At 40.8% G+C, this 12805-nt stretch overlaps 5 protein-coding genes across 5 annotated transcripts; 2 read left to right on the top strand and 3 right to left on the bottom strand.

Annotated features, from left to right (window-relative positions):
• The first annotated feature begins 31 nt into the window (after nucleotides 1-31).
• On the top strand, nucleotides 32-3115 carry surf2 (surfeit 2). The gene is made up of 6 exons (XM_077497535.1): nucleotides 32-393; nucleotides 549-700; nucleotides 844-947; nucleotides 2527-2715; nucleotides 2788-2921; nucleotides 3013-3115. The coding sequence occupies exons 1-6, from the start codon at nucleotides 319-321 to the stop codon at nucleotides 3100-3102; spliced, it is 744 nt and encodes a 247-aa protein (XP_077353661.1). The 5' UTR covers nucleotides 32-318; the 3' UTR covers nucleotides 3103-3115.
• Nucleotides 3116-4281: 1166 nt separating this feature from the next.
• On the bottom strand, nucleotides 4282-4911 carry LOC144002354 (histone H4). Its single transcript, XM_077497539.1, has one exon. It carries the CDS (start codon nucleotides 4858-4860, stop codon nucleotides 4549-4551), a length of 312 nt encoding a protein of 103 aa, XP_077353665.1. The 5' UTR covers nucleotides 4861-4911; the 3' UTR covers nucleotides 4282-4548.
• Nucleotides 4912-7939: 3028 nt separating this feature from the next.
• On the bottom strand, nucleotides 7940-8664 carry LOC144002352 (histone H3). Its single transcript, XM_077497537.1, has one exon. It carries the CDS (start codon nucleotides 8651-8653, stop codon nucleotides 8243-8245), a length of 411 nt encoding a protein of 136 aa, XP_077353663.1. The 5' UTR covers nucleotides 8654-8664; the 3' UTR covers nucleotides 7940-8242.
• Nucleotides 8665-8893: 229 nt separating this feature from the next.
• On the top strand, nucleotides 8894-9443 carry LOC144002353 (histone H2A-like). The gene has a single exon (XM_077497538.1). The coding sequence runs from the start codon at nucleotides 9005-9007 to the stop codon at nucleotides 9389-9391; it is 387 nt and encodes a 128-aa protein (XP_077353664.1). The 5' UTR covers nucleotides 8894-9004; the 3' UTR covers nucleotides 9392-9443.
• Nucleotides 9444-10139: 696 nt separating this feature from the next.
• On the bottom strand, nucleotides 10140-12701 carry LOC144002247 (histone H1-like). The gene has a single exon (XM_077497284.1). The coding sequence runs from the start codon at nucleotides 11198-11200 to the stop codon at nucleotides 10577-10579; it is 624 nt and encodes a 207-aa protein (XP_077353410.1). The 5' UTR covers nucleotides 11201-12701; the 3' UTR covers nucleotides 10140-10576.
• Between the last annotated feature and the right edge of the window lie 104 nt (nucleotides 12702-12805).

Raw genomic sequence — 12805 nt, 5'->3', positions numbered from 1 at the left:
CTTTATGTTTGTTGTTTAACATCTTTGGTAATAACTTGTCACCTGAGTGAATATGCGGAAATGATCTGCCAGTACTCGTTTATTTTTTTTACGTTGGCATAATAATAAAGCGCACACACCCTTGTTTATAAATTCCGTAATCTCCATTGTAACACTCCAAAGATCTAATCAGATCGTTGACAATGTTTTCCAGAATGTAATCCTTCAGTGTCGCTTTTTTACTGCGTCAGAGTCGGCGCGGACAAGCACGTGTGGACTCACTTTCTGCAGCGAAGGGGTTCCCCGAAATCAAAATAACTTTGGGAATACTTTGCATCAATGGCGGACTTACCTGCGGACGTGAAAGCTTTCCTCGTCAAGCATCCCTTTCTCGAGCTGACTGACAATAAAAAGGTGAGCGAGTTCGTCAAAACAACATGAATGTGATGCTAGCAGTCATAGCCGCGTTGCTAATAATCACATCCACTGATTTGGAACGTGTTGTGATGAAGGGATGTGTGGAACTAAAAAAATGAATGGTCAGTTCACTAAGCTTAACGCCGTTTCAGATAAAGTGCACACTGAATGGCCATGAGTTTCCATGCAACCTGGAGGAGCTGCAGAACTTCACCAAAGGCAAAAAGTATCAGAAGCTGAGCTCCCATGCAGAATTTAACTACAGCCAGTATGAACCCCACGTCGTGCCAAGCTCAAAACAACCGTAAGAACACTCACACCTACTCGCATAGTTTTCTTCTGGCTGTCAAGTGATTTGCCATTGTTTCTCAATGTACCAAAGAAATGACACAAAGTACTCAAATCAGATTTGATCTCATGATGCTCGTTGTGTGTTGTCTTGTGCAGCAATCAGCTCTTCTGCAAGCTGACCCTCAGACACCTGAACAGACAGCCACACCATGTCTTAAAACACGTCAACGGGAAGCGCTTCAAGAAGGCCCTCGCCAAATGTGAGCGTGTCACTATTACTTTTGTGGAGGAATGTTGATGAAAGCTGTTCTTAAGTCTGTAGAATTAAATGGGTTTTTTTTTATTATTGAGGATGTAATTACATTTATTTGTTCTGTTTATTGTTGTTATTAAGAAATGAGGTTAAGAAAATATAAGCTAATAAAAGAAAATCAGAAGGGTCACCAAGTGTAATTAACTCATTGACTGCCATTGACGGAAAAAGACGTCAAATCATGCATTTTTGCTGGGCTGGCAGTGAATGTGTTAAACACAATGTGCCAATATATTTTGTAGGGGTGTTAAAAAAAAATCGATTCGGCGATATATCGCGATACTACATCGCGCGATTCTCGAATCGATTCAATAATCGGCAGAATCGATTTTTTTTTTTTTTTTTTTTTAGGATTCACACCTTGAGCATGGAAGAATGTTATATGAACGGCACATTAAGCCTTAATATTTTTATTTTAATGCTGTTCAAACATGAAACAGATTACAACCTCTATAAGACTGAAATTTCAGATAAATAAATAATACATTTTCATATAAATCTTACACTCTACAAGCTTACTGATTAGTATTTTCTAAATATGAATGAAAAAAATCGCAACAATCGACTTATAAATTTGTATCGGGATTAATCGGTATCGAATCGTGACCATTCATATCGGGATTAATCGGTATCGAATCGAATCGTGACCTGTGAATCGTGATACGAATCGAATCGTCAGGTACTAGGCAATTCACACCCCTAATATTTTGTGATTATATTGCAGCATCCTCCAAATGTTGCTTAAAAATCCATCAATTTTGGTTACATCTCATCTTAAGTCATTGACTGCCATTGACGGAAAAAGACGTCAAATAATGCATTTTTGCTGGGCTGGCAGTGAATGTGTTAACTGAACTACAATTACCAAACAACGGTTTGACCTTTCTTTGGTATCGTTGCATAGTAATACAGAAATAAATACATAATATTATAATTAGGATTTAGTGTTGCAATACAGTACAAGTGTTGTCATTTTATTTTATTTCATTCTTAAATATATTTTTTTGCAATTTTGGTTTTTTTAAACTTAGAATAACCTTGGTACAGAGTAGAGGTGAGACGGTACCATACTACCTTATTTTCTCCATTTTTCTGTTTTGTATTCAAGATATGCATTTGAGGCAACATAAAAAAACAAAACAAAAGATGGCTTTTATATGTGGTTTCTGGCTTCCTTCAAATTCGGAGTGATCGACTTTGTCTGTATGTTGGTTTTCTGTTTGTTTACCCCCTACCTTCTCTAACAAAAGAACACAACTTAAATGCAGGTATGAGCTGTCAGAATGTTTTTATGCAACTCCCAGATGCAGTTCTCACTGTACCTAATTAAGTGGCCATCCCTTATGAATACAAATGGATCACTACAAGTCATCACAAAAGGAGAAAAAAACAATGTTGTAGATAGCTTTCCTTAAAGGTGTCAAATGTATGTTTGTTGTCTGCCAGTAACTACAAAAGTCATATTTACTAGCATTGGATGAATTATTGATTTGGCGTCTGACTTGATGTTTTTTCTGCTACCCGAGACGAGGAATGCGTGAAGCAGGGCATCGAGTTCGTCCCAATCAGGCTCCAGCAGAAAAGGCCGAAGGAGACGAGAGCGGACGTCCACCGGGGCAGGAAGTCCAAACATGGCAACGGCACGTGGGAGCCGCCCTCCAGCGGCGACGAAGATCGCAGCGACTCGGAAGATAGCATGAGCGACCTCTACCCCTGTCAGTCCCTCGGATGACGCCACTGCTTACTTGATGCCTTTTAATCTGCTGATCTGCCGTTTTCCGTCACAGCGTCTATGTTCAGTTTGAAGAAGTCGGCCGAGGAGAACATGGAGGCGCAGCAGTGCGAGGATGAGGATGACTTCCAAACGGATGAGGATGACGAGATGGAGGTGGACGCGCTACCCGTGCAGAAACGTAAAAAGGTCTGTTGAATGTGCTGGACCAACTGGAAGTTCACATTTCAATAACATGTCCATGACATGCTTTTCACACAAAATTATTTCTGTTTTCTAGATCCAAGGTGGTGGAGGCTCTCAGAAGAAATTCAAAAACAATAGCAAGAAAGGCCGTAATAAAAAATCTGTTAAAATGAACGGAAAATAAATTATAGAACCATTTTTGTCTTTATACTGGTTGACATAATGTATCCTTTACATATTCAAGTATTTTTGCAAATGAAATAATCTACTGTATAATGTTGAGTGGTCCAAATTTGTTTTATGGTTAAAATTTTGTTTCTGGTTTTCAGTCAAAAAGACTTTACCAAAATGCAGTGCGTTTAAAAAAAATATATCTTAAAAGCTATTAATAATATACTGAATGTGGGCTTCATTGTGTTTTGAAGACCAACTATGTCCTAATTTGAATAGCAATATACAAGTTGATATTTTTGTGATAGCTGTCAAAATGCAGAAAATCAAACCCTGGAAAGTTTTTTTTCCTGATCCAAAAGTGTGTTGTTTTGACAACTTTGTGACCAGTCAATATTCCTGAAAATCATCCTTCAATCAATGATTCTCAGATTATTTGTTTTATTCTCTATGCCCGGCATACATAAATCCGTCTATTCTATATTTTAATGTGGGTTCCATGGATGAATTATTTGTGTATGTGCACAAATGTATACTGCACAATAATTAAAAATTATGGGGTCACCAATACGATTTGTTTTCCATGAAATTAGTTAAAGTACAGTAGTACACTTAGACTCAAGTTTGGGGTCAACTGTTATTTTGATACAATATTTCGCTCGAGGCCGTATGATTTTTTTTTTTATATATCTTGAGTGAAAGGGGGAAAATTATAAAAGGACATTGTGATTTAAAATGCAATAACAAAATACATGTTTAGGTTTGCGATTGGCTGTCAACCAGTTCATGGAGTACCCCGCCTAAAGCCAGCTGGGATAGGCTCCAGCACCCCTGTGACCTTTGTGAGGAGCAAGCGGTTAAGAAATCATGGATGTATCCAGGTATTTTTTTTTTTTGACTTGTATATGCAATACACTTCATTAAAATCCTGTCAAGTCCCTTTGCACTCTCCAATCTTCTCCCCAGTAGGTGGTCCAAAGCAAGGCTCATACTAATCCAAAATATATATATATTGTTTTGTTTTGAGTGGGAAAATGGGCTGTCCTTGCGGCACGGTTCCTTTAAAAGACAATCAGGAGTCTAAACATGTTTGCAGCTTTAAGGACATCTAGTGGACGAAAGAATTCAAAGCAAACCTACGTCACAAAAAAAAAAAAAAAAAAAAATAAGGTGAAATACAACTAACATGAGCGTGTAGCTTTATAATAGAGTAACTTTAAACAAATTATAACCATACAATAATGCATATACAGTACTGTACCAAAAAAAGAAAAGAAAAGAAAAAGGTTTTAGACATCTCCTCTTCCCATTCAACATTCTGTTTTCACACTAAACAAACCTCATCAACCACTTTTTTTTTTTTTAACCATTAAACGTACGTAGAAATAAGCGCTCTTTAAATGATTGAATGTGTGGCCCTGAAAAGGACCGTTGGTTTATTTTGAGCCGAATGCAGAATTCAACCTCCGAAGCCGTAGAGAGTGCGGCCCTGCCTCTTGAGAGCGTAGACCACATCCATTGCTGTCACTGTCTTCCTCTTGGCATGCTCGGTGTAGGTGACGGCGTCGCGGATGACATTCTCCAGGAAGACCTTAAGAACACCGCGAGTCTCCTCGTATATGAGACCGGAGATACGCTTGACTCCACCGCGACGTGCCAGGCGGCGAATAGCGGGCTTGGTAATGCCCTGGATGTTATCACGGAGAACTTTGCGGTGACGCTTAGCGCCTCCTTTCCCCAATCCTTTTCCGCCCTTGCCTCTTCCAGACATCGTCTTCTTACTAGTAGTTAAGTTGCGATTTGATGGAGTGAGGGTAGGTCGGTCCGTCTTATAAAACAGCACTGCGGACCTTAGAGAGGACAGCTTGACCCAATTCGGCGCGAGAAACGTCACACAGCAGCACTACCCCCACATGCGGCCGTGACGAAACACATTGCCTTCTTTGTTAATATCGACAATAACAGTACATTTATCGTTTAATTGAACGGGTGACTTTGCATGATGGCAAATTTAAATAAAGGTGTCTTTAGTTTGCCTGTTAACATGGTTTTCATATTTGGAAAATGGATTAGTAATTAGATGGACATCTTGTGGTTGTAAACACATGGCCTAAATAAAAAAAAAAAAAAAAGTTCTGGGTTTCCAACGTCATCTACACATGTGAAGTTAAAGACGAGATTGTTACAATAATTTACACGAGTGTTAAAGGAAATCGCTGACAATAATACTCATAATTTGTTTTAATAATTAAGGATGTTTCATCACCAAACTGCTGAATATGTTTAAATTTTAAGATTTAAGTCTATTTAATACTGATATAGGTATCAAATAAAAATTCCCCATTCATTGCACTTGCCAGATTATGTTTTTGTAACTGTACATCTTCAAGATGGTATCTTGCACACAACAATGTGTTAAAAAGGTGTATTTGTTCCGCCCTTTCGATTTTTACAAAACTTTATTCAGTTTCACATCATTTACAAAAAGTTTCAAAACACCAAATACAAAACATTATTTACACACAAGGTACCCGATCAATTAGAACCCTCAAAATTCAAAACGTCCGAAACATTTTACAACTGTAAAATATGCCAGGGGAAAGCTTCTTTTTGTCCTTATTTCGTTCTTTCCTTAAAAAACAGAGAATTTGTCTAAACACGGTGTTGCTATCAATTATTATATTCTTCATACTCATAACACACCTGGTTTTCCACAATTTTGCACAGACAACAGTTATAATAATTTGAAATAATTCTTTATCTTTAGAAGGTATGTTATTTTCTATCAAGCCATACATAATAATGATATAATTAACATCTATTTTAAGTCCAATATCTTTCATCAATGCCCAGACTTGCTGAGCTCTATGACAATCAATCAATAAATGTTGCTGTGTTTCTGTCACGCCTCCACCGGCGTGACGGCCCATGCTTTTATTTTCATAGTCATGTTTCCTGTTTTATATTGATATTCTGATTCCCTTCTCACCCCAGGTCAATTGCCTTTCCTGCCGCTCCCTAATTACCGGTTCCCTCCCATGATTATCACCACCTGTCACCAATCAAGCCAGACAATAAAAAACACCTGCATTCTCCCCTCAGTGCCGAAGTGTCACATCTCAGTGCATGGAAGCGTCCTCACAGCCCTAGAACCACAGGCCTTGTTTTTTGCCTTGCCTTGCCTTGCCTTGCCTTGCCTTGCCTTGCCTTGCCTTGCCTTGCCTTGCCTTGCCTCTTGTTTTCCTCCCTAGTGGAGAGCTTTCTGTTGTTCCCGTTTTTGAGTGCCCTTTTTGTCTCTCCAGTTTGGAGCTCTTTTTGTTCAGCCTTTTGTCCCTCTGTAAGAGGAGTTTTCTGTTCGTGCGAATAAACTGCAGCCTTCTGTGGCCAACTGTTTACCTGCGCCTGGGTCCTCCCCTCTCTCGTCGTGTCAGTTTCATCCTCTGAGCTATTACTCATAGGGCATTTTTTTGTCTTAACAAAGCATGACCACGATACAATTGCGCGAGTCGGGAGCCTACCTACAGCAATCAACCATCTTGTGTCTTTCATCCCTTCTGGAATGATAGTATTTTTATTTTATTTTTTTTAAATGCGGATAACTTCCGTACATTGATTCCTGTCTAACAGTTTAAACTTTACCTCCCCACCATATCGTACATCATTTATTCTTTGAAAAATCATTTTACATGTTTGACCATTCCATTCCAATCCAATTTCAGGTGTTCATATTGGGCAACAAAATCTCCGAAAACTAATTTATATGTAGGGCCCTGTCTGGCTCTTCCTATTCTTTTTTTCCAAAGCGATAAATCACCGATCCACTGAGCTTTCCTGGATATAGCTAGATACATATTCTTTACAAAGGCAATTTGGAGTCTGCAGCCTAATTCCACCGCACCAAGACCTCCAAAGTTCCTTCCTTTAAAAAGGAGCTCCCTTTTTGTAACTTCGCGTGTTGTTCCCCATACCAAGTTCACGCAGATCTTATTCATTTTGATAATTGTTTTGTGATCCGGAGGAAAGATATTAGCGAGGAATAAAACTTTAGACATTATATATGTTTTAATTATATTTATTCTTGATTTATAGGTTATATTTTTATTTTCCCATTTCTGAGCTTCTTCTTTTACTCCAAGTTTATCCTGCCAATTTCTTTCACTACAATTCTCATTACAAATAATTAGGCCCAGAATATTTATTTCTTGTTTAATTTGAATATTAATGCTTTTTTTTTTCACTTTAGTTTCCGACCCAAACACCTTCGGATTTAGCATGGTTCAACATGGCCCCTGATGCAGTTTCGTATAACTTTAAATGAGTCGTTAAAATATCCATCTCATAATTATCTTTAACAATAACAGTAATATCATCAGCGTACGCAGTTGCTGCGACCCTATGAGCATGTCCCACATATATACCGGTAATACGGTTATCAGAGTTAATATTATTAATCAAAGGACTCATAGCTAAAACATATAGGGCAGCACTCAGGGGACACGTTATTTACACAGAAGATATACAATCATTTAAAACACACAAAACTCAATTATGCCCAAATTGTAAAATATGCCAAGGGAAGAAACAAAATATTTTTGTCCTTTTTTCTGAAGTGATCAGAACGTTGGTGTCCTTTCTTCCAACATGATGGCTCCACACCATACGAAGCATTTCGAACAGTTGCTGCTTATGGATTGGATAGCTGAAGCGGGGAATTGGTTGTCCAATCAGCAACGAGCTATAGCTCTGCTTGGAGTAGTTTAAACAAAAGTCATAGAGAAGCTATAAGTATGCGAATGACAAAAACAAAATATCAGAAGAGATAAATTAGCTTTATACAGGTTTTAGTATTTCAATCATACCTTTAGTTTCCCAAAATTGCGAGTTTTCAATGTAAAACACTAAATCTAACATATACATTTCCTCCTAAAGCTGCCTGCTACCCTCTCGACTTCCCATCTCGGTAAAGGTATATTTTCATCATACATTTTTCGTCCACCCCTAGCTTAAATAATACACTATTAATTTGAACGAGAACTATTATGTAGAACTGTTGCTGGACATTAAAAGTTAGGAATGGATGGAATTTCTCAATTAGTTGAAAGTGTGGTGGCTCTTAAAAGAGCCGTTGTGGTTGTGTCAACTGTCAAGAACGTCTAAGCCCTCTCTCCACGGATACGACGGGCCAGCTGGATGTCTTTGGGCATGATGGTGACCCTCTTGGCGTGGATGGCGCACAGATTAGTGTCCTCGAAAAGCCCAACCAGGTAGGCCTCACTAGCCTCCTGCAGAGCCATGACCGCGGAGCTCTGGAAGCGAAGGTCGGTCTTGAAATCCTGAGCGATTTCCCTGACCAGACGCTGGAAGGGCAGCTTGCGAATAAGCAGTTCGGTGGACTTCTGGTAGCGACGGATTTCGCGGAGAGCCACGGTACCGGGCCTGTAACGGTGAGGTTTCTTGACGCCGCCAGTGGCCGGGGCGCTCTTGCGGGCTGCCTTGGTGGCCAGCTGCTTTCTTGGGGCTTTGCCGCCGGTGGATTTACGGGCAGTCTGCTTCGTTCTTGCCATCTTCAAGTTCTTGTCGTTTTTTTTCTTCCAAAGGAAAACGAGTGAAGCAACAGCGACACGCGAGTCGCTTTTAACCGTGTGGTTTGGCTGCGCATGAGTGACGCACACTCAAAGCGGCTCACACTGATTGGTGCGCCGTTCCTGGTGGAGCTCCCGCCACAAGGCTTGTTGCCAATTGGGGGGGATTATATTCAAACTGACCACTAAAATGCAAACTTGTCTTCGCGCTGAAAGCCTCTTTCCTGATTGGTCTGACTCGAAACATCCCGCGTATTCTACGGCTATTAAAGCAGGACTTGCCCGTCAGTGAAGCACATTCTTCGAGTTTCTACTCCAGAGAAAACATTCAAGATGAGCGGAAGGGGAAAAACCGGCGGCAAGGCGAGAGCCAAGGCAAAGACTCGTTCATCCCGTGCTGGGTTGCAGTTCCCGGTCGGTCGTGTCCACAGGCTGCTGCGAAAAGGCAACTACGCCCAGCGCGTCGGTGCCGGCGCACCAGTCTATCTAGCGGCTGTGCTCGAGTACTTGACCGCTGAAATCTTGGAGTTGGCCGGCAACGCTGCCCGTGACAACAAGAAGACCAGAATCATCCCTCGCCATCTGCAGCTCGCCGTCCGTAATGATGAGGAGCTGAACAAACTCCTGGGCGGAGTCACCATCGCCCAGGGCGGCGTGTTGCCCAACATCCAGGCTGTTCTCCTGCCCAAGAAGACCGAGAAGGCTGCCAAATCCAAGTAAAACCGGACTCGAAGGCTGCCTCAGCTCCAAAAACGGCTCTTTTAAGAGCCACCCACTTTGCTCAAAAGAGTTATATTTCATTATTGTTTATACTGCCAATAAATTTAAAAGGGTGTTAAAATAAAAATAATGTACCTCACTGTAGGAGCCATATAGTACCTTTTGGTGGTTTCTTCCTGTGTGGGTGTTTGTTTCGTACACGTAATCAACGTCCACCCACACGTTTCACTATCACGATGATTGGCGGTGTCACAACTCACCAGTGGGAGTAGGCTGTCTTGTTAAGTGCACTCACCTGTGGTGTGGGTGGCTGTCATTGATCACCTGTTGGGGTGAGCTGGATAAGGAACTTTTTGTTGACCGCACCAACGCGCATTAAACAATCGATATTGGAATAAGCACAAGAATCAACTTGGAACCGAGAAGTACAATCAGGAGAACGTCGCTTCGGGGCTGTGGAGGTCCCTTTGAAGGTACCTTGTTTGGCTAAATAAGTGCATGCTGGTGTTATCGCAGTGTTGTGGATTGGAATTGAAGCGAGTAAACTTGATTAAGTTATAAGAAAACGGAGCGCGTCAGCAAGGTTTTAACTCCCCATGTCTTAGCCTGCCGTGGCTTCGCAAACAACTAGACGCCGCAATACTCACAAAAACCTGAGGAAAATGTAACCAGTTTTGATTACTAAAATGAGAAATACAGAACTCTGTTTGGAAAGTATGTTTTGGAGAGACGATTTGAATGGATTTGCAATTGTTGATTGGTTTATTCATGCAATAAATAGGATGAAACCAAATCACAGCAATATGCACAATGTTTATGCACAAGGTAGTCTGCAGTTTTCAGAAAAAAATATAACTGATATCAGATGCTAATAACTTAAAGATCATGAAATTGTTGCGATACATGCAGTCATCTCAAACGGAACCTCATAAAATGGAAGAATCCATTTGCTGTGTAAATTACACATAATTAGACTGCTGCCTCTATGGTGCTAACTGGAGGCTGCCAGCATATGTAATGTATTGTAAAAATAATCATTCTTGTCTAGTCTTTATGTGATAAGTTAGTATGGCCAATGTGTTATGAATAGCATAAAAAGCAATGCATGACAAAGGTAATTTTACTCTTTAAGGAAATGTGGTGGCTCTTAAAAGAGCCGTTTTGTAAGGGGAAAAAAATGTTGAATTACTTCTTTTTGGATGCTGCCTTCTTGACAGTTTTAGGCTTGGCCACCTTCTTAGCGGGGCTCTTCTTAGTGGCAGAGGTCTTCTTGGCCGCGGGGGCTTTTTTGGGCGGCGCCTTCTTGGGGCTCTTGGTAGCCGCTTTCTTGGTTGTTTTCTTGGGCGTCGTGGCCTTGGCGGGCTTCTTTGTGGATTTCTTGGCGGCGGGCTTCTTGGCTGCGGCTGTTTTGGACTTCTTGCTCGGCGCTGTCTTCTTGGCGGCGGGCTTCTTGGTTTTGGTGGTGGTCTTCTTGGCAGCCTTAGTAGGTGCTTTAGCCTTCCCTTCCGCCTTCTTGTTTAGCTTGAAGGAGCCAGAGGCGCCGGTGCCTTTGGTCTGAACGAGAATTCCCTTGTTCACCAGGCCTACGACGGCGAGCTTGACGCGGGACCTGTTCTTGTCCACGTCGTAACCGGAGGCAACCAGTGACTTCTTGAGGGAGGCAAGCGAGACGCCATTGCGCTCGTTCGACGCAGCAACAGCGTTGACGATGAGTTCGCTGACGCCGGGTCCGACCCTCTTTGCGGGCTTGGACGTCTTCTTCTTGGCCGCTTTCGCCGGAGCGGCTGGCGCTGGAGCTACTTCTGCCATGATATCTGCTTAGAACGTCTGAATCGACTGATGCTTTTCCCCCCACCAAGAGGCTGGACTTAAACGCACCATGAGAACCGTGGAGAGTCAATCAGGCAGTTTGCTGCACGGCGCGCTGACAAACTCGCCTCACTTGTGTTTTCTCCTCACACTTCAAATGGTGATAAATCCCAAAGGAAACCATTTAAATAACTAAAAACTATTTTAATAGCTAGCGCACATGTATATTTCCACGTCGAAGTTGTTTAAAAGTCGGTTAAGTCCTGCTTTTTCTTTGCAGAGCTTCTAAACTTGACTAATACACTCGCATGAGCAGCACTACTCTGCGTATTTCCTCACTAATTTCTTCAATAAAGTCACTTAAACTAACTCACGATTTGGAAAAAAGTGTTTCACATATTAAGTAACATGTTCATCCACGGACCTAAAGTCTAAACAAGCGTGTGTTGATGATCATTTTAGAACAAGACAACGTTTTCTGAGGGCAGCAAACACACATGATGACTGAGACATCCGAGTTGTCTGTTGGCATCTGATAACACTCTTCGCGTCTTTAAACTGCAATTCAAGTCCTGAAACATACGTCTTAATACGTCTTAATATGAAGAATTTGCACATATAGAAGGAACAAAGTAAATGTCAAATTACACATTATTCAATTTGAGATGCAAAATTTGTATCACTCATTTGGATCTCAACTTTTCACATAAATAATTTAGTATGTACTGTACAAGGCCTGAGTCTCTGGCTTCATAATAAGTACATATAATTATAGTTATTGGCGTTTCTTTTGTCCTATAAAAGTAGTCATCTTTAGGGTGAAGTATAAGGTCTCAGGGTTGCTGTTATAAAAAAAAAAAAAGAAATGTCTGCAACACAAATATACAGGACAGTGCGAGTTCAATTTCTACTTGGATTATAATGAATATTTAGTTTTCTCATTAGGCCTACATTAAAACTGTTCATGTCAAATATGTTTATCATATATGAGGACAGTGGTTCTCAGATAGGGGTAAAGTACATTGTTGTTGGGTTATTTTGGGACCAAGTTAGTGAGTTACCCGAGTTGCGCTCGCTACTAGCAACTAGCATGTTTACTACAAAAATATTGTTGACTCATTACGAAATTTCATACACTTTGGCTACAATTTCAATATCTAGGCTGCCGGGGAAGGAGAATGGAGTCATTGAGGTTATTTGGAGAAATCGCAAAATGCTTTTTAACAATCTTACAATTATGCTTACCTTCAACTAAATGGTCAGAACACACTGGTATACTTTGTTGGTTGGAAATCTTTTCAGTTTATCTTTGCCGTCCATGTTTCTTCTCCGCTTTTGTTAGTTCATATTTGTGATGTTTAACAACAGGTATTGCAAAGCAAATTTGCTGTATTCATTTATTTTTAACAAAAAATATGCTTTGCTTTCGCTGTAAATGAAAGTATAACTGAAAAAAGGTTGAGAACTACCGTGCACCCACGGTCGTGTTTAAACATCATCCATGTCTGCTCTTTTGCTGTGCATAATGCTTAAGTATATGTGACTGGCGGCAAAGCCCAAAGGAAGCAGCTGGCCGTCAAGGCAGCCCGCAAGAGCGCCCTGGCC

Source organism: Festucalex cinctus, chromosome 15 (assembly GCF_051991245.1).
Source record: "Festucalex cinctus isolate MCC-2025b chromosome 15, RoL_Fcin_1.0, whole genome shotgun sequence".
Lineage (NCBI taxonomy): Eukaryota > Metazoa > Chordata > Actinopteri > Syngnathiformes > Syngnathidae > Festucalex > Festucalex cinctus.
This window is presented reverse-complemented; position numbering and strand designations above follow the sequence as displayed.